Source organism: Mytilus galloprovincialis, chromosome 12, assembly GCF_965363235.1.
Source record: "Mytilus galloprovincialis chromosome 12, xbMytGall1.hap1.1, whole genome shotgun sequence".
NCBI lineage: Eukaryota > Metazoa > Mollusca > Bivalvia > Mytilida > Mytilidae > Mytilus > Mytilus galloprovincialis.
This window is the reverse complement of record NC_134849.1, coordinates 17,047,325-17,069,346: the sequence shown is the minus strand read 5'-3', so window position 1 is coordinate 17,069,346 and position 22,022 is coordinate 17,047,325. Positions and strand designations below refer to the sequence as shown.

Genomic DNA, 22,022 nt, shown 5'->3' with positions numbered 1-22,022 from the left:
GAAAAGTAGTTGAATCAACTTTAATCATTGTTTTATACAATATACAATGTATATTCACTTAAACTATCAACTGATAAATTAAAACAATCTCTACCATTCAGTGATAACAAGCACTTTTTTTTACATTTTAATATTTTATGATGTATTTGAATGAGTAGTAACTGTTATTTTCGCTAACTCCATTAGTAATTTGAATTGAGATCAGTTTTGGAATAAGGGATAGGGGGATGTTAAAAAAATTATGGGGGAGGGGGGTTCAATTTTTCTCATTTCAGATTTCATAGATAAAAAGAAAATGTCTTCAAACATTTTTTTGAGAGGATTAATATTCAACAGCATAGTGAATTGCTCAAAGGCAAAAACAAATTTAAGTTTATAAGACCACATTCATTCTGTGTCAGAAACCTATGCTGTGTCAACTATTTAATCACAATCTAAATTTAGAGCTGAATCCAGCTTGAATGTTGTGTCCATACTTGCCCAACCGTTCAGGGTTCAACCTCTGCGGTCGTATAAAGCTGTGCCCTGCGGAGCATCTGGTTAAGTTTAAGTTCTTAGACCACATTCATTATGTGTCAGAAACCTGTGTTGTGTCAACTATTTAATCACAATCGAAATTCAGAGCTGTATCAAGCTTGAATGTTGTGTCCATACTTGCCCCAATGTTCAGGGTTCAAACTCTGCGGTCATATAAAGCTGCGCCCTGTGGAGCATCTAGTTAATATTGCAGCTTAAAATTAGAAAGAATATATTGTTTTAATTCATATAAGAAAATCCTTGACCCATGCTATCAAACCCATACCCCTTTTTTTTTTAACACTGTCTGTTGATATCTATGCATACACTATTTTTCCAATTCTTTACATTTTGTCTTCTATAAAACAAATCACACACATTAAAAACTCATCATGTTCAAAATTGACTATTTCATGTCAAATTAGAGTAAATAATGATATTAAAATGTTAGTAACACATTGTTAAAATTATTTTCCCGCATAAAATCTATGATATATTGACATGATCTGTTGACAACAGATGGAGCTTTGTCTTGTTTTAACACACAACTATAATACAAGTTCAACATACTTGACATTACAATATAGATTTCACCTTTGTTGACACATTCTTAGTTTACAAGTTTACAACATGCTTGAAGTAACAACAGAAAACAGAACACTTCCGAAATAACAAAATAAATTAATAGTACCCTAAACTATTTTAACCCGAATTCTTTCGGCTTCCCCAATCATCTGCCCATATTGAAGATAAATCATAAATGTAACGAGAAATCTCAATAATTGATTTAATTGTTCATTAATATTGTTGTATTACAGTTAAAAGCTTCAACTTCTGTTAAATATGCAGTTTTTTCCTCGTTAGAATCATTTTTGTGACACAGCTTTTTAGTTGTTTTTTTTAATTCCTTTGCTTTGTAATAAAGTTTTCAATGAAATATACTAAAACCTAAAAAGATATCTAGACATCAAAATCTGGTCTTCAATAGTCTATTTGCCATTCCTGGCCTGTGTTTTTTATTCAAATTTCACCCAACCTCTCCCCCTAAAAATCAAATGGCGGGTAGCTCCCTTAAGATGTTTACGATAAAAAAAAATATGAAAAATAGGTGATACATGTCAATAATGAAAATTCAGAAAACGACCAAAACATGTTTTTTCACTAGATTTATATAGACAGGGGTATCGATTGTCTTACCTGTTTCCATTTGCAAAAATAAGAATTGGAAAATTCAAATGAAAGCCGGTATTTAGAAAATGGTGTAATGTGTAAAATTATTTCTATTTTTAACTCTATGTCGTCTGCACAAAATACTGCTATTTATTACTGTACATGCTTCCCGTTACAAATAAACGGACTGTTCGATACACCCCACTTTATTATGGTACCATTTTTATATGGATACTTCCATAAAAACCACTAAAATATGGTACCACTTATATGGATACTTCCAAACACCCCCCACTTAAATATGGTACCACTTATATGGATACTTCCAAACACCCCCCACTTAAATATGGTACCACTTATATGGATACTTCCAAACACCCCCACTTAAATATGGTACCACTTATATGGATACTTCCAAACACCCCCCACTTAAATATGGTACCACTTATATGGAAAACAATTCGTTCTGTTGACAGAAGTATATTTCCTTTCTTTGTATGACAATATCGATTATTCCGCCGATCTCATTACAATCTATTCTTCGATTAACCTAACCATATACCAATTCTTTTTAAGAATATCATTCCGCGCTCTGTTGACACTACTATAAAATAGCACAAGTAATTGTATTTTAATTGATCAAACACTCTTTTTTATTAATTATAAATTGAAAACGACAAGAGAAGAGAAATGCTTTATGTTGTAATCAATACACAGTTAAATGAACACTTCATCGTTATCAGTTTGTTGTCAGATCTAATAACGTTGCATGTATGATGTCATATTGTAGTGACGGATCAAGAACTTTTTATAAGGGGGAATTGACCGACCTATAAAGGGGTGGGGTGGGGTAGGCGATAAAGTCATGCTTCAATAATTCCCTATATTTTAACCAAATTTTTCCCAGCCCCCAACCAACTCCAAATCAGCCTCTGGATGTCATTTTAATTTAATTTGGATTGGAATGACCAAGAAAAAAAAATACAAATAAGCAAACTTTAAAATGTTTAAACTGAGGTAAAAATCAAATGTGTTATTCTTGCAATAAATTCCTTTGTGTGAGTGTGCCGTCTGGTGTCTCTTTGCAATGCGAAACCCTATAACCAAAAGTTAAAATAGAGGGAACCATAGATGAATTAACCTGTAGATATGTGTTTATACATCTATGAGGGAACAACGCTTCGTAATGATGATGCCCATAAATGTCTGGCCGAGTTCTGCCAATCATTTTTAAACGAATTCGTTCGGCATTTAAGGTGCAGCATAAAAAAAGCGGCATGAGCCGACAGAAATTATTCCCATGGGTCGCTACATACAGTTGGGTTAGCTACGGAACACTAGTTCTTGTGCCCATACGATATTTTTTGAAAATCTGGTGACTGCAGTCTGCGGACTGCACCGGAAATTGTCAAAAACATTATCATGACCTAAGAGGTACGGTTTAGCAGCTACAAACAGGTGAACGTTGCCAGATTTATCGTTCAAATTATACTTTTGCTCCCATTTTTCTCAATTCTTTATTTTTTTGCCAATATTTTTTATTCTGTGTACCCCTCCCAGACCCTCATACCGTTTCCTAAATATACAGGTTACAAGTGTGAATCTTCAACAGGGATGCTTAGAACGACATATTACATACAAATAAACGCTTCATTTAGTGTTTGTACAGTTACAACTATATATTACAAATACAATACATTTTGTAGGATATGTAAAATGACAAAACAATACAACTTGCGGTAGGTTTACATGCAAGCATAAATCAGTATATCATCTGTAGAGGATCATAGAGGAAACAGATGGCCCGAGACCACAATTAATTCCTCTATCATTTCTTTATAACGTTTTGTCGCATTAAAAAAAAATTGCTTATTCTTTTTGTCTAATTTTTTGTGTGTGTAATGTACAGTACAAGTCCAAAAATATGTCCAAGTTTCAGAAAAATTGCACGTATAAAACTTACAAATTTAGCCAATACACATCCATACCCCTATGGACAAGTCAAGAGATGTTCCGAAAACTGTAAATATCACCTTTTTGCACCTGACCTAATCACTCTTTCCATATCAAAATCAGTTAAAATAAAACATCTAAAAATTTATTTCACCTCTCTTCTTTCATTTCCACCTTATAAAAGCTAAGAAATGTTTGAGAAAAGGAAAGAAAAAAATTTAAGAAGAAATACACTATAATTAAAGGGAACTATATTCGTGAACAACGAAAAGCGGGGTCATTAATTGTGGTCTTGGGCCAGATTTAAAAAGATGTGGTATGAGTCATAATGAGATAACTCTCCGTCCAAGTCACAATTTGTAAAAGAAAAAACCGTTGTAGGTCAAAATACGGTTTTCAACACGGAGCATTGGCTCACAACGAACAGCAAGCAATAAAGGGCCTAAAAAATGACTAGTGTTAAATCATTCAAACGGGGAGAACTAACGGTATAATTTATATAAAACACGAGAAACACTTATGAACCACTTTACAAAAGACAACTACTGAACATCAAATTCCTGACTTAGGACAGGTGCAAACAAATGCAGCGGGTTTAAACATTTTAATTGGTACCAACCTTCACCCTTACCTTAAAGAACCTAGAAAGACACATTAAAAGCATTAGTTGCACATAGTAAGCCTTAAAAAAGGATAATTTTTAACTTTGAAACATGTAAATTCATCCTAAGCTAAAAGTTATGCTTTAAATTCAAATAAGGAGTTATCGAACGTTCTTTTGACATCTAATGATCATTTCGGAATTGCTGGAACCATTAAATAACAAACGACTAAGAAACATTGTTTTAATTTAATGAGCTGCCATACTTCAAATAAGAAAGATGTGAAGGGCTATATATAGTAGACTATACGAGAATGACCTATAACCTCAATATAAACAGATGGAAACAAAGAATTTTCTGAGTACTTCATCGTTATCAACCATATAAAGTTTGGAAATTAAGATATAAAAGTCTATGTATGTGTATTCTGGTAAAGGGTTAGGGGTGCGGTGCAGTACGGGGGGAACCCCCTATTTTTTGGGGCCGATCAATGCATTTGATTGGGTAGATATAGTTTGACATCCCCTTTTAAAATGGCTTGATCCACCCCTGCGGTGGGATGGGACTGGGAGTTATGTATCTCATCTATACCCAGACACCCCCTATAACACTCTACTCTGAGGCGTTAAGGTTGGACAATTATTAATTGTCTATAACAGGGGTGTGGAAATGCTATGCCCGACTCGCACGACTCGTACATTTGAACAACTGGACAAGTAATTATTTTTGTCTTGGTTGCCCGTGGACAAGTAAAAAAATATACAACATTTGTATAAGACAAAGTTCAAATCCAACAAAAACATAAAATTAACTTCAAAACGTATAAAGATGTTTAATTTATGTAAAAAAAACCAATCTTCAGCAACTAAAAGCATCGATGTTCATGACGATAAACATGATACTGGAAATAGATCGATTACCAAAATAAATAAAATAATAAGTATGAGAACCAAAGTCGCGTAACATTGCATTGGCTTTGTCTATTGACCCTGGATCGTCGACTAAGTTTTATCCATCATTCCAGTACTGGTTGTGTCATTTCTTTATATTTTGTATCGAGATTCAGATTGGCAAATACTTAATAAAAAGCTGGGCAAACAAGACAAAAAAAATCGTGAGTCGAGTAGAAAACCTTAAATGCAAACGGAGGACACAGAGTATTTAAAAAAAAAAGGAAACGGAAGCGAAAATCACTGTCCTCAAATTTAGTATATTATGTACCTACTGGCTACAATTTTTATTCCAAAACTGCTGCAAAATTGTCCTTTACATGTCATTTCATTGGTTGGTTTGCTGTTAGGTTTCTGTCCCACTGATGTTAACCCATTTCCTACTTTCCTAATTTTTTACACATATAAACAAATGGATTTCATTCGTTTGTGATGCTAAAGTAAGAATCATATATTAGCTAACAATAAATACTTCAATATTTATTGGGATCATCAGGGCAAGTAAATTTGATTCCGGACAAGTAAAATTTTTAGTTTTACTTGCCCAGGGACAAGTGCTCACAACAAATATTTCCACACCCCTGCTATATATATTTCCGATTTAAACATATTCGATGTATTGCGCCTGCTTTAGAGGAACACGACGGTTCTTGATCTTGGTGTTTAATAGCGTGCATTGTAAACATTTAAGTGTTTGGTAATTATTTTTTTATAGAATTTTCACTTTGATATCCCGATCCTATTTAATTAATAGCCGACATCACATGATTCGATCATACAACTAGTAATTAAATAATTGATTACTCTTTTTTATATAGTAAATGATTGATACGGGCGTTAAGCAAATCATGGATAGTGTACAGAAAATGTATACACTTTAGTTAAACAACAGACAAAACTGTCTGAACATTAATCTTCGTTCTATATTTCTTGGCAGAGGTTAAAGAATGAAATATTGAGGGATGTAGAAGGAACTTAGACTATATTCAGAGTATAGATATACAAATCTTGGAAAAATGAGATTGATTTGTTGTTTAAGTTTAACGCCACTTTCAGCAATATTGACTACAAATGCAACATTACCCCGTCTAAAGTACCTAGGTTAAGAGAAATAACTCAAAAAATGATCAGTACGTCTGTCGGCCATTTAATACATGATATTCTAACATGGGTTGTTTCCAGTCTGTTTTAGGTAAATGCCTAAAATACACTGATGTAACTTGATTTATACAAACGCAAAACTGATTAAAAGAGTTATCTTCCTAAACCAAGGTCTAGCCCCATTAATAGCGTTTGCCTTTCCTTCCTATAAAGTACCAAAACGTGCCGCATCGAAGATCAACATGGAAACCCGGCACCAATGACTGTTTTAAGGAGTACTCTTCTGTAGCCCTGGTCACTGAAACGCCGAGGTCGTTAACCTGCTAAAGTTACATGTAGTTGTTGCAGAAAATTGGGCGACTTTTCGGTTAGAACATTGAATTACATCAATAAATCAACTCGACTTCGTACTTACAAAGAGGTCTACAAACGACGAACGACAAACTGTAGACGCATTTTCAGAGACTGTATAGTTTGTCAAAGTGTATGCAAACGTTGCAAACGTATATTAGAAACAAATGATTAAAACGTGTGCTCGCCAAAACTTTGTATCATTTGTGTTAAAAAGAAATGTACTCCTGTACACCAGATCAACAAACGACAACTACTGAACATCAGACTACTGACTAAGGAAAGATTGAAACAAATGTAGCGGGTTTTAACGTTTTAATATATATATACCATCCTTCACTCTTATCTGAAACAATAGTGTTGCATCACGACATAGAAAGTCAAACTATAAAATATCAAATACAATGGCCTAACTCAATCAAAAGACGCATTAACCATTCGTTAACATAAATAAGTGAGTACTTTACACTGAACGAATAATTTGATCTATAGCTGGTAATCTCAACTATACTTCCAACCTATTACTTTTAACCACCAGTGGAAAACATACAAAGTTAAGCAGCGAAACCATCAAAAACAAAACTTAGAACATTAAAGTCGATATTGTAGACAACCAATAACTTATTTTCGTGGTTACCAATTTTCATGGATTAAGGAAAACTTATATATTTTCGTGGATAGTTAATTTCGTGGTTTTGATGAAGTCTGTATTCAAGCCTATAGAAAATGTATTATTCGTTGGACATTAAATTTCGTGGTTAACCTGTAACTACAAAATCCACGAAAATTGGTATACAACACATACTAATGGTAAACAATAGATTATATCGGATTACATATTTTAACAAAATTCTTTTAATAAATTTCATCTTTTTATTTGCAGGAATATTTTGATGACGGGCAGATGAACCAAGATGGGAAAACGGAAAAAGTGAATTTTAATAATATTTCTCCGACCTTTGAAACCTTTTTTTACTATTAGGATATATTTTTTCTGTGAAAATTGTTTACACTAATAACCACAAAGATGACTATGAATAATATGGACGCTGACAACAGGGTCATAATAAACGTAGGTGGTATACGTCACGAAACCTACAAAGCAACGTTAAAGAAAATCCCTGCAACTCGGTTATCTAGATTAACCGAGGCGTTGGCGAATTATGATCCTGTGTTAAACGAATATTTCTTTGATCGGCATCCAGGCGTGTTTGCTCAAATATTGAATTATTACCGATCAGGAAAACTTCATTACCCAACGGACGTATGTGGGCCTCTTTTTGAAGAGGAATTAGAATTCTGGGGCCTAGATTCCAATCAGGTAGAACCATGCTGTTGGATGACGTACACTACACATCGAGACACGGCGGAAGTTTTAGCGACATTAGATCGGCTAGATCTAGATACCGACAAACCAACAGAAGATGATATTATGAAAAAATTCGGCTGGGGAGATGAATACCAATCCGGAGATTTAAACTGCTGGCAAAGAATACAACCGAAAATTTGGGCACTGTTTGACGAACCTTATTCCTCTACACCTGCAAAGGTAAGACTATAAATAGAATGATTGAAATCAACACGTATTTTCGACCTACATACAGTAGAACCTGTAAAATCGAACCCCGAGTAAATTAGAAACTTGTCTTAAGTTGACACTTGTATCAGGACAAATACTGAATATGGTTAAGTATAATTTCATTGAATTTAGACTTTTGAATAAGTGTATGTTTTATCCAAACAAAATTCCTCCCATATTAAGGGTTCGGTTCAGACAAGTTTCACTGTATAATCTTTTTTTTCATGCTTTTTAAAAAGTGAGTGTTTGTTTTAATGAGCACGCGGCTGATATGATAATACAATTGAAGCAGATCTTTTTATCATAGGACACACATACACACATACGTCAACTGCGAAGTTTTACATTATGTTTAATTTCGAAAACAATATAAGGAGTTTTGTTTGTATAAACATGGCCTTTGTGGTTTAGATGATAAACCTGACTCTGAATGTTCTATTTTGTAAGGGTTTCTGCCATCCAATAAAGAGTTTTAATATCTTTGGTGGTCTCAGAATGTAAGTTTCTTCATAACACGGGATAGTTACAAAATGAGGGTTTCTTAATTGGCACATTAATCATAATGGTGCGTTTCAATTGAATTATGACACTTTTTATACGTATTATAATAAAGCAAATCAATTTAATGGTCCATAATAAAAAAAAATACCAGTATAAAAGTATAAAAGATACAACTACATGTATATGACTTCGGTATACTGCAAGTCTTTTTGCCAATTTTGGAAATAGTATCTACATTTTGTAATATGTAATTAGTTCATTTTCAAATTTTCTACTGTGTTTCCAATATTCCAAGACTAACAATCTCTTCCTATACAAAGCAATTGGAACGAGCAAGGTGCATGGACAAAAATATTGACCTCGTTTATTTAAGGTAAAAAATATGTAAAAAAATAATTGATGAAACAATGATCATTTATAACAGCTTAAGGTGGTACCTAACACTACAGGGTGATTACTCTGTAAAGTCAACTAAACGTTTTAATTACGTTGTGTTGTAAAAGAAATATTAAGCTTCTCAATGATCAAAATTGGTGTTTGTCAAATTGTTATATAACCAGTGTAATTTTTCTGGCAAAACGGTTGGTTCAAAATTGTTTTATTTTTATATTTTTGTTAAAGTGTCAAAGTAAATGACAAAATTTTATGAAAATTAAACGAGCCAAATTAATTTTAGTGAAAGTTTTGGGTACCACCTTAAACGTTCATTAAACATTGTCCAATGATGCTCCTTCCGTAAGGTTTGTACAGGCAGGGATACAGTTTGTCCTACCAAGGGGTTGTTTCCCTTTGCCAAAAATTCTCAAATTTTTAATCCTAGTTAGTAATTTGAAAATGGACTATTCGATGTAGTGACGACATATCAAATGAATTTATCACATTATGGTTTAGGAAAATATCACATCTAGATATGATCTTCAGCGGCTTAGGGAAGTATGTCTCTCTGTTATCAAAGAACCTACATATACTAAAAGAAAACGAGGGAGAATTCATGTTTATAAATTTGAATACATTAATAATAGTCAATCAAAAAGCACCCGACTTCTATGATTACAAATTTGAGGCTAATGAGAAAAATTTAATACATGCAAGACTTTAGATCGTGTGTTCTGTTGAAACAAAAATCCGCTCACATTCTTTTTCTTTGTGTGTATGTGGGTCCTATGAATATGTTTGCTTATTTGATCTAAAACTGGATCCCTGTAGACGGCAGATTAAAACTCAACCAGTTTAAATGTTTTGCATGGTTAGATTTTTTTCATTTACTTCAGCATTTTTTGTTATTTCTATCTCATTGTATGCTTCTTATAGTCATCCCTTGTATATATTAAATGTTTGTATGAAATAAATATGGAGTATTAACGTCACGGATGACAAATGACAATACATGTGATTGGTTAACCAAAGCGAGGCTATTTCAAACCCAGTAATGGATACCGCTGATCAGATTCATGATCACACGAAATGTTCTTCCTAATTTTTGGTTCTTTTAGTGTCAAATATATGAAATGTGTTCTAGTTATTACATTTTCCCCTGCAGAGCGAAATAATCATCAGCACATTGATTACTTATTTACTAAGACATCAAATGAGTAATTGGAATGACAAAAAGTTGACCACTATGTTATAACACGCATTATCGAATGACAAAACTGTAGGTCAAGATTTAAAAGTGACAGAGGCTAAACAGAAATGCAGATGACTCTACTGAATGTCCGAGTTTCAAGCGAAAAATCTTAGCTATCACCAAATAAATAGATATAACTGCGGTTTTCTCTGATTGTTGATGTTAAATAGGACATTTTACAATTTGGTGTATTAAAAAAAAGAGTTATGAAATAAAGGGCTTCATGTTTTAAGGGAATGAATGGGGTAATTGTTATAATGGTATCACGTTGGCGTCGTCGTCGTCGTCGTCGTCGTCGTCCGTAGTCGTCATCGGCGTCCGAAGACTTTTGGTTTTCGCACTATAACTGAAGTATAAGTGAATAGAAATCTATGAAATTTAAACACAAGGTTTATGACCATAAAAGGAAGGTTGGGATAGATTTTGGAAGTTTTGGTCCCAACAGTTTGGGAATTAAGGGCCAAAAAGGGCCAAAATAAGCATTGTCTTGGTTTTCGAACTATTACGTTAGTATTAGTGAATAGAAATCTATGAAATTTAAACACAAGGTCTATGAACATTAAAGGAAGGTTGGGATTGATTTTGTGAGTTTTGGTCCCAACAGTTTAGGAATTAGGGGCCAAAAAGTGCCCAAATAAGCATTTTTCTGGGTTTTCGCACAATAACTTTAGTATAAGTGAACAGAAATCTATGAAATTTAAACACAAGGTTTATGAACACAAAAGGAAGGTTGGGATTGATTTTGTGAGTTGAGGTCCAAACAATTTAGGAATTAGGGGCCAAAAAGTGGCCCAAATAAGCATTTTTCTTGGTTTTCGCACCATAACTTAAGTAAAAGTAAATAGAAATCTATGAAATTTAAAAACAAGGTTTATGACCATAAAAGGAAGGTTGGGATTGATTTTGGGAGTTTTGGTCCCAACAGTTTAGGAATAAGGGGCCCAAAGGGTCCAAAATTAAACTCATCAAAAAATGAATAATTGGGGTTCTTTGATATGCCGAATCTAACTGTGTATGTAGATTCTTAATTTTTGGTCCCATTTTCAAATTGGTCTACATTAAGGTCCAAAGGGTCCAAAATTAAACTAAGTTTGATCTAAACCTGTATTTAGATTTTTGATTATAGGCCCAGTTTTCAAGTTGGTCCAAATTGCGGTCCAAAATTAAACTTGGTTTGATTTCAACAAAAAATATATATATGGGGTTCTTTGATATATGCTTAATCTAACCATGTATTTAGATTTTTGATGTTTGGGCCCGGTTATCAGATTGGCCCACATTGAGGTCTTAAGGGTCCAAAATTGAACTTTATTTGATTTCATCAAAAATTGAATTCTTGGGGTTCTTTGATATGCTGAATCTAACCATGTATTTAGATTTTGGATATTGGACCATAATAGGTAATGTCCAATTTAAAATTAAACGTTTTTAAGTTTAAGTTCTTAGACCACATTCATTATGTGTCAGAAATCTGTGTTGTGTCAACTATTTAATCACAATCCAAATGCAGAGCTGTATCAAGCTTGAATGTTGTGTCCATACTTGCCCCAGTGTTCAGAGTTCGAACTCTGCGGTCGTATAAAGCTGCGCCCTGCGGAGCATCTGGTTTTAATTGAACTGATTTGAAGACGGGTAAACTGCTAAATGATAGTGCTTTCTAAATATGTTTTTTGTTGCTTTGTATCAATGAATAGTAGGCTTTTTTTTCCCAAAGAAACTGTTTGTTCATTTGCCAACATTAACTGATCAACTTTTTGTATATTAATTCGTATACTATTATTTTTACAAACATTTAAGTTAAACAGTTTGGCTAGCGAAGATGAAACCCGATTAAACAATGGACGTTTTCACCTTTGTATTTTAAGTTTGGTTCGTGAAGCTTCATCTTGAGTTTTCTGTGTATTGGTTTGTTGATGGTATGCCTTTATTTGTCAGCTTTTTTTATGGGGTGGTGTTGTCTTGTTTTCATTGACCGAATGGCTTCTTGAATGCCCCTTTTGATATCTTCTCCGTCAGCAGGAATCTGCATGTTTTACTACAGGAGGTTTGGGGGGGGGTCCGGGGGTTGGAACCTTAAGATACACCTATTTTAAATTGATTCCAAGAATTCCGAACGTGGTTCTCCCTTGTTTGTTAAGTTAAACTATGTAATTTGGTTAATTTGAATGCATTACGTGCAGTCTCGTATGATCTCGTAAATTCGCGTTGATCCTGGTTATTGATTTGGTCACAAGATTACGAAGTAACATTATCAAAGTTTTGTCCTGTTGGCTTTTTCTCTGAGATTGATTTAATAATTCTAAAGAAACAGATAATTTAATATTTCTGGCAAATACAAGAGTTATTTACATCAGTTGTAGAACAAATCAATACGATTCTCTAGGCAGACGACAGTTCGACAGCTCGTGCGTTCTGATGTGATTGCTACGAAATATCTGTCAGACAATATCTGAATAACGAACGCTACAAATAATCATTTTAAAAAGATATGCATTTGAACGTTTCATCACTTTTATTTTTCTCTTCCATTCATTGATTTATTTATGTTTCCTTCTTTCAATATTGCGGATATTGCCACAACGGTAAAAATGAATCAATATTGTATCAGAAGCTGAATTCATAACTTTACATATAAAAATTACCATCTCGCTTTATAGATTCAACTATTTTTTATATTCAAAACCACTCTTTTATTTCGAAATCTCAGGGGCGGATGCAGGAATTTTCGAAAGGGGGGTGCTAACCCAGGGCAAAGGGGGGGTGCAGGGGGTGCAAAACATATGTCCCGATACAAATGCATTGATCGGCAAAAATAAAGGGGGGGGTGCGCACCCCCGGAACCCCCCCCCCCCTGGATCCGCCACTGAATCTTGGATCTGTAACTGGCAAGCGTCTCTTGTGTTTATCTCTTACTTTAATGCTCAGCGCTTCTTTTCAGTTTCCTTTATTGTGTTTATTTTGTGTTTCTCGCTGACCTGACAAGTTGAGCTCTTTCAATTTCAGTTTTACAGTTTGGTGTTATGTTTTGCTGCTACACTATTTTCCCGGGGTAAGGGAGTGGTTCTGTGCTGTCATATTCTGTATGTGCTGATACCTAGCATGCAATTCAACACTTAACGTTGGTTGCTGTATGGATTTTACTCATAATTGAAGGTCGAACGGCAGCCTATAGTTTTTTTTTCATCCTCGTTCTGTCTTTTGGCAATCATTTTAAATCACATGTATATTCAAACTTTTTGTAATGAGTAGGAATTGCCAAAAAACATTTAATTTTATTTTCCACTCCCCACACTTTGAGAGTAGAGAGCAACCCCCCCCCCCCCCCCCCCCCCCGACACACACACACACACACCAGTGTGAGAACATATTCAACTTTTTTTACAACATGATCAAAAAGACCCGCTATATCTTCTTTAGTCATAAGAGAATCACCGATTACCCTCTCGGTTTTATAGTTTTATAGATATAAGTAAAAACGTGACATGCTTTACTTCAGTTAAACATTGGATGGTGGATAATTGTCTTAGACGGTGAATACTAGTAGTTGTCTCAATCAAATTGGCAATCATACCACATCTCCTTATTTTCTATATAACACATCTACATGTATGTATCAGCCTTTGTTAAAATCTTACTTTAAGAAGACATCCGAAATATTTGTGGTATCATTTTTTATAAAAACTAAGTTTTTCCCAAACAGATAAAATAATGATTTTACACGTACAAATACGTTTTAATATTATGAACTGGTATCAAACAGAAACATAATATAAGAGTGACCATGGTTACTATTTAAACCCTGCACGAGCATTGTATAAATACGGTATAATATTATATCAGACTTGTTTATTATAATTATTTATTTATTTATTCATTTTGTATTTTTTTTTTTGTACTCGTGTTTTTATTTATCCCTTATTTAAGAATAAAGTGCTTTGTATATACTGATTTATATTGTATGTTCGTTTATGTACCTTTTATTAGTAGACTGATCGAGATAAAAACGGAACGGGTTGCAGTGGCGGATCAAGAAATTTTCATAATTGGGGTCCCACTGGCTGCCTAAGAGGGGGCCCGATTTCGTCACGCCTCAGTGATTCCCTATGTAAGCAACCAATTTTTTTGCTCAAAAGGGGGAGGCCGGGCTCCCTGTCCCCCCCCTAAATCCGCCTCTGGGTTGATTATTTCCAGTTTACTGCACCTAGACATTGGTTATTTTAACGAATTCTACAACGAGTACGTTTAATCATAGGATTTATGTAAAAGTAACTCGGTACGTGTCGCTGATGAGGAATGAGTTACTTACCGAACATCTTTGTTAGCTTCGTTTTCATATGGTGTTCGTTTTGACCAGTCTTTGGTTTTCTGTATAATATTATTTCGGTTGTCCGTCTTTCCATCTTTCATTTCTTTAAACCATTGACTATTTTCTTTGGCTTATTTTTAAATGTTTATATATCCCGTTCCTAGTTGAACTTTTGGTGTAATTTTGTAGACCTCGACTTTCTCAATGTTATAGGATTGTCTGATTTGACATTTGGCGGTGACCTTTGTCGGTGACCTTTGTCGAATACCTTTCTCTCTTTTTATTTATCCTCCAGGAGCAAAGTTTAATTTTCGGTTTTTCATCTGAATATTAATGATATAAACATTCAATCGTTATTAAAATAACTGTTGGTTCATGTTCCGGTGTTTGAAAGCCGTACGCGACATTTAGTAAACGCGGGTCAATTTGGAAATCGAATTTTAATTAAATTATTTGTATTTGTATCTGTTGTATTTCCTGATAATTGATGTCTTCTGGGAACTAGTTAATTATGCAATATAACATCAATAAAAATGCTTTATGATGATTAAATACTAGAAAACATTATGTGCTAGAAATACCTTTGGACATAAAAAGGTCATAAAACTTATTTTCCAACAAAATATTAACTGAAGATATTAGATGGAAGATTAATAATTATTAAATTCAAAAAAAAAAAAAAAAAAAAAAAAAAAAAAAAAAAAAAAAATAATTATTAAAGCAATTACCCTGACAGCATGTGTCATATTTTCATAGAGTGAATTTGTAATATATTGTGTTTTTTTTTCTTTTTTTTTGTCATTTAGTAATGGCTTCTATATATAATCGCCTTTTCTTTCTCTCATTTTTTCGCAATGCAGTAAAATCTTGTTAATATCTACTCTCGATATATCGCCGATATGTTAATATCTACTCTCGATATATCGCCGATATAGATTTAAAGTGGTTAACAACTAACAATTGCGGATCTAGAAATTTTCATAAGTAAGGGCCCACTGACTGCTTAAGAGAGGGCCACTTTAGTCACGCTTCCAAATTTTTTCCCAAAAAGAGGGGACCCGGACCCCATCCCCCCCCTAAATCTGCCTCTGACTAATCAAAAAGAACTTCAAGGACAATGGGTATTTTCATTGTTCGTATCCTCAAAATAAAAATTGAATTAATTACTGGTTGAATGTCATTTGTTTATGATGTTTTAAACCAATCACAATATGTTGATGTAAGCTTTTGAAAATTTTATCCAGAAAGCTATACACATAGCCTGAGATGGCGAACGGTAACAATTTTGCTGCGTTTATATTTATGGTTTTGTCTATTTCATTTTTTAGCTCATCACTTGGCGTCCGTCGTCGTCGTCCGTCGTCGTTAACTTTTACAAAAATCTTCTCCTCTAAAACTACTGGGCCAAATTTAACCAAACTTGACCACAATCATCATTGGGTATGTAGTTAAAAAAAATTTGTCTGGTGACCCGGCCAACCAACCAAGATGGCCGCCATGGCTAAAAATAGAACATAGGGGGAAATGTAGATTTTGGCTTATAACTCTGAAACCGAAGCATTTAGAGGAAATCTGACAGGGGTAAAATTGTTTATCAGGTCAAGATCTATCTGCCCTGAAATTTTCAAAAGAATTAGACAACCGGTTGTTGGGTTGCTGCCCCTGAATTGGCAATTTTAAGGAAATTTTGTTGTTTTTGGTTATTATTTTGAATATTATTATAGATAAAGATAAACTGTAAACAGCAATAATGTTCAGCAAAGTAAGATCTACAAATAGGCCAACATGACCAAAATGGTCAGTTGACTCCTGAAGGAATTATTCCCTTTATAGTCATTTTTTACCATTTTTTTGTAAATTTTTGTAATCTTTTACAAAAATCTTTTCCTCTGAAACTATCAAGCCAAATTTAACCATACTTTGTCACAATTATCATTAAGTTATCTAGTCCAAAAAATGTACGAGGTGACCTGGCCAACCAACCAAGATGGCCACCATGGCTAAAAATAGAACATAGGAGTAAAATGTAGATTTTGGCTTATAACTCTGAAACCGAAGTATTTAGAACAAATCTGACATGGATTATATTGTTTATCAAGTCAATTTCTATCTGCCCTGAAATTTTCAGATGAATCGGACAACCGGTTGTTGGGTTGCTGCCCCTGAATTTGTAAATTTTGAGGAAATTTTGCCGTTTTTGGTTATTATCTTGAATATTATTATAGATAGAGATAAACTGTAAACAGCAATAATGTTCATCAAAGTAAGATCTACAAATAAGTCAACATTACCAAAATAGTCTGTTGACCCCTTAAGGAGTTATTGCCCTTTACAGTCAATTTTTAACAATTTTCATAAATTTTGTAAATTTTAACAAAATATTTTCCTCTGCAACTACTGGGCCAAGTTCATTATACATAGATATATTTGTAAGTAGCAAGAATGTTCAGTAAAGTAAGATCTACAAACAAATCACCATCACCAAAACACAATTTTGTCATTAATCCATCTGTGTCTTTTGTTTAATATGCACATAGACCAAGGTGAGCGATACAGGCTCTTAAGAGCCTCTAGTTTATGTATCAAGTTCCTTAAATTCTCTAATTTTTAAGTTAAACTTCGTGGTAAGGTAGCCATTCTCTTTTAATTTTTCCTCTTTTTCAAACTAGGCCCTAGCTACGTCTTAGTCCTGAGGAAAACTTATTTCTATGTGAATCTTGGCGTCTTATTTTTAATTACTCAGTAGTAGGTCCCATTGCATTGTGTCTTAACACCTCAACTGATAGGTAACACTCATGTGTATCGCATTGTGTCTTAACACCTCAACTGTTAGGTTACACTCATGTGTATCGCATTGTGTATTAACACCTCAACTGATAGGTTACACTCATGTGTATCGCATTGTGTCTTAACACCTCAACTGATAGGTTACACTCATGTGTATCGCATTGTGTATTAACACCTCAACTGATAGGTTACACTCATGTGTACCGCATCTCATGTGCATACATTACCGCACGTGCATTTTCACATTAAACAGGTTTATTATTAACAGAGATGTGCTTCTAAGATCTTCGAACTCAGTAAAAATTCCTCATACATGTGTTTCAGCTAGAATGACTGATTTTGATCATACACAACTTTAATGACCTATTATCACATTAAGTGGGTTTGTAGTGCTCGTGTCGCTCAGTCTGCAGTTTTCTAGGTACTGCTTTTGTAGACTTTTTTGGATATTTTTGTCATTTTACTTTTTGATATTTTTTTCGTCATTCACTTTTCATTTCGTTTTGTAATGACATGTTTTTGTCAAATTCTCTTCGACTTTTGATATTTGAATGTCACATTGCTAGCTCCCACCTCTTTAAGGTTAACATTTTTATCGGCTAAGATCTGAAAATGACTGAATTCTTACCATATCTGTCAATTTACCGATTGTTTCTTTCCCCCCTACGATGACATTTTGACATCGTTTACTGAATTGCATGACGGATTATATGCATACATAACATGATACACTTACTAAAAGGTTTTGCTCTTTGTTGAAGGTCGTACGGTACCCTTTGAATAGTCGCTTACGTCCCTTTGTCTCTGGTGGATAGTTGCTAATTTGGGTATCATACCACATCTGATTTATTTTATACGGTTAAGGGTTTCATGGTATTAAGGGGGAAAGTTGAAAATCTGAGCAACGAACATCATTTAGAGCTTAATACCTATAGTTTTAATGCTTATAGTTTTTAATGCTTTAACCTTTTAATACTTCATCGTACGTGTATAAATGCAGTTTATGTTTTTGATATTTTTCATTTTATAATTGTTTAATTTATCTTGCAGGTGATAGCAGTCGTTTCCGTCTTCTTTATAGTAACATCTATATTATCGTTTTGTCTAAAGACACATCCGGAAATGCGAGTACCTATTTTGAAAAATGCTACAGTGAACATTTCCAATACAACAATATGGCGGATCGAGAAACTTAAAACAGAGCCTCATGAAGCTTTCTTTTATATAGAATGTGCAAGTAACGCATGGTTTACATTTGAAATAATTATACGACTTATAGTCGCTCCGTACAAATTAGAATTTTTGAGAGCTCCTGTGAATATAATTGATATTGTGGCTACATTGTCTTTTTATCTCGACTTCCTTTTAACAAAATTGAAACAGGAGAGTGACATTTTGGAGTTTTTCAGCATCATTCGTATCATGCGTTTATGTAAGCTCACTCGGCACTCCTCTGGACTAAAAATTCTTATTCATACATTCAAAGCTAGCGCTAGAGAATTATTGTTGCTAGTTTTTTTCCTAGTTCTTGGAATAGTTGTGTTCGCAGCACTTATATACTATGCGGAACGAATTCAATACAATCCAGATAACGATTTCACAAGTATTCCAATTGGATTGTGGTGGGCCATTGTGACAATGACAACTGTTGGGTACGGAGATATGGTGCCGAAGACGTATGTCGGAATGTTTGTTGGCGCCCTCTGTGCATTACTCGGCGTACTTACTATAGCTTTACCCGTACCAGTTATTGTCAGCAACTTTGCTTTGTTTTATTCACATACACAAGCCCGGTCCAAATTGCCGAAAAAACGAAGACGTGTTTTACCAGTTGAACAACCACGACCGAAAGGACCTAAGGCACCTGGGGTACCAGGTGGAGGTGGACCTCAAGCTAGGAGGGTTAATGCTATAAAACACAACCATCCTGGCGCTTTAGATGTAAAAATTAACAGAATAGGTGGGTATTCACGGTGTTTTTATGATTTATGATTTATATAAATGTTAATTATGTTTATAGAGTCGGTGTTAGAAATTCATACTTTCCTTCTACAGGTTGCACATCAACGCTTGTCTAATATACAATGTATAATATTCCAATAATATGTATTTAGTGATATGACTTCTAGGTTTTTACGTGGGATATCTATTTAATTTTGTTAAAAAAGACATATATATATATGGTTCAACGTATCATTTAGTAAGATAAATGAATTAATGAATTTACAAAAGTACAAATTAGTCAACTAATCCTATTTTGCATTTATAAACACTAGATAAGATTTTGATAGATTGGGAGTTACCATTTGATTTTAAGAGGGGCTAGGATGAACAAATTTTGTCCTGCATTTTATTTTAGGTTATAATATCCGTCCTGCCGTTTTATTTGTCACTCTATTCGGTCCTGCCTGGTTTTTGTTTTTTTTTAGTTTTTTGTTGCAAAGTGTCTCATCCTGCTCTTTTTACTCAAAACTCCTGCCCTCCTTTTTCAAATGTTATCCTAGCCTCTCGAATAATATTCGAATGGTAGCTCCCTAATAAAAAGTTGCGCAAAAACATATACTTTGTACCGTTTCCTTGAAAGTGTCATGAATTCATTTAAGTCATGTGTATCTGTTTACAGACTTAGGTTGTTTATAAGATTTTACGTTGCTTAGTTTTGTTAGCTAATAAATCAAAGCTTCATGTACTTTCCATTGGAATACGACTATCTACAGTTAACAGTACAGTACCAGTGGCGGATCCAGAACTTTTTATAAAAAAGGGGGGCACTGACTGACCTAACGGGGGGCCCGCTCCAGTCACGCTTCAGTGCTCCCTATATAGTCAACCAAATTTTTCCCACGAAAGGGCCCCCCTCCCAAGCCCCCCTGGATCCGCCTTTGAGTACTGTCAAACCTGCTTAAGATACTACCTGTTTTAAATTGTCTCTTAAAGCCGGTTTCACTGTACTGGGTTTAAGACTCGGTTTGAATGTCGCTCTTGTTTGTAACCTGTTACAATGGAAGGAACATGACATGGATTTTGGTTTTGTGATGGGATGGGTGGAATCTGAGAATGAAAAAAAAAATTGACACATTTTTACATCTCTATCAAGATTTTTTTTATGATTTCTTTTAAGCGGCGCTCATGAATGAATTCGCCCATGGGTTTGGAAAGAAAAAAAACTAGTTTTTTGTTCATAATTGAGAAATATACTTAGTCTAGTGAATGTCTTTTTCTTGGCTTTATAGTAGAACACTTCCTGGTTAAGTTAATGTCAAACAGCACTTACATTTGATTCAGAGCGTTTGATATCTTTCAAAGGACAAATGATTTAAGAAATAACCAGGGACTTGGGTGTAATACAATACAAGAGATGCACACGAGTATGCCCAGATAAAAATGTTTTCCTTCCTATTTGGGTGGTTCGTTTTTTTTTTTTTGAGATTGTAATATTATAAAAATTGCTTTGAATATTGCCATCCAAAAAATAAGGCCTGGACGCAGTCATGCTACATTTAACAATTAAACAACAACCCAAAGCAGGAATGAATCGACTCGATCTCCGTAAACACGAATTTACCCAAAAATTTTACTTATACGCCAAATAACTCCTTTGTCATTGTGAATCAGACAATATGATTAAGCATTTTAATTATTGATTGCTTTTAATTGTTTAGATAGAATTTCAAATTCAACATTAAAGAGCAATCAATTACACTGTAGAGGAAATAGGAAGGTTGGGAATGTTGCCAGAGACCGAGTCTTTGAAGCTATAAAATACTTATATAATTTGCTAGGAATCGTATTGTTAACCTCAATTTAGATAAGTGTTTGTTATAACATATGTTTTATTAAATGATAAGGTACAAGAACATTATATTATAGTTCAGCATTTATTTAATTAAGTGTACGTTGTCGTGGGTGTTAATTATCATTCTTGTTGGTTGTTGCTTTAACCATGTTAACCAATGTTATTTCAAATTCCTCTATGACTCTCGACTTGAAATACAAATGATTTGTATTGTAAGACATATAATTTGTGCCCATCCCAATTGGTATCTTGTTGTATAATGGCCAGTTGAAAATTTCAATGGTAAAGGTTGCTTTGTGTTTATAGTGAAACCTGTATATCCCGAATCTTGTTGAAACCGTAAACTTAGTCTTAACCATACTTGTTCTTAAATCTGGTATAGTTAATTTCATCATTTGTGAACCTAATTAACCGAACAAAATTTAGGTCCCGACGAGGTTTGGTTTAGACAAGCTTTACTGTATCTGATGGAATTATAATAACAATAGTTAAGTTACCTACAACATTTTATTCCATACGAGACTTCAAATGAAAGAACACGACACCATAAATTGGCATAAAACTGTAGGGTTATGAAGCTTCTATATGATTTTTATATTTTGTTAAGATTTTGTGTTATTATACAACTGTTCAGAGTCCAGGTTAGAGGAAAGTCAAATCCTTTCATATTCTATACTTGCCTGTATCTCACCAAGCCTGCAATCAAATGGTGGTCGTTCCGTAACAAATGTGACCCAATTATGATGATAGCTAGGATATTATTACATCACGTTTTTTTCCCGC

At 34.0% G+C, this 22,022-nt stretch overlaps 1 protein-coding gene across 11 annotated transcripts in view; it reads left to right on the top strand.

The window, feature by feature from the left end:
• Positions 1 to 22,022, top strand: part of LOC143055081 (potassium voltage-gated channel protein Shaw-like) — a 73,701-nt gene that overhangs the window by 23,937 nt on the left and 27,742 nt on the right. For 9 of the 11 annotated variants that reach the window (XM_076228232.1, XM_076228227.1, XM_076228231.1 and 6 more), the window contains exons 2-4: positions 7,527 to 8,192; positions 9,615 to 9,656; positions 18,494 to 19,403. In XM_076228232.1, the coding sequence (XP_076084347.1) occupies positions 7,671 to 8,192; positions 9,615 to 9,656; positions 18,494 to 19,403 (1,474 nt within the window). In that variant the 5' untranslated portion in view covers positions 7,527 to 7,670. The remainder of the gene's footprint in view (positions 1 to 7,526; positions 8,193 to 9,614; positions 9,657 to 18,493; positions 19,404 to 22,022) is intronic. The other 2 variants (XM_076228228.1, XM_076228226.1) reach the window with 1 other exon arrangement.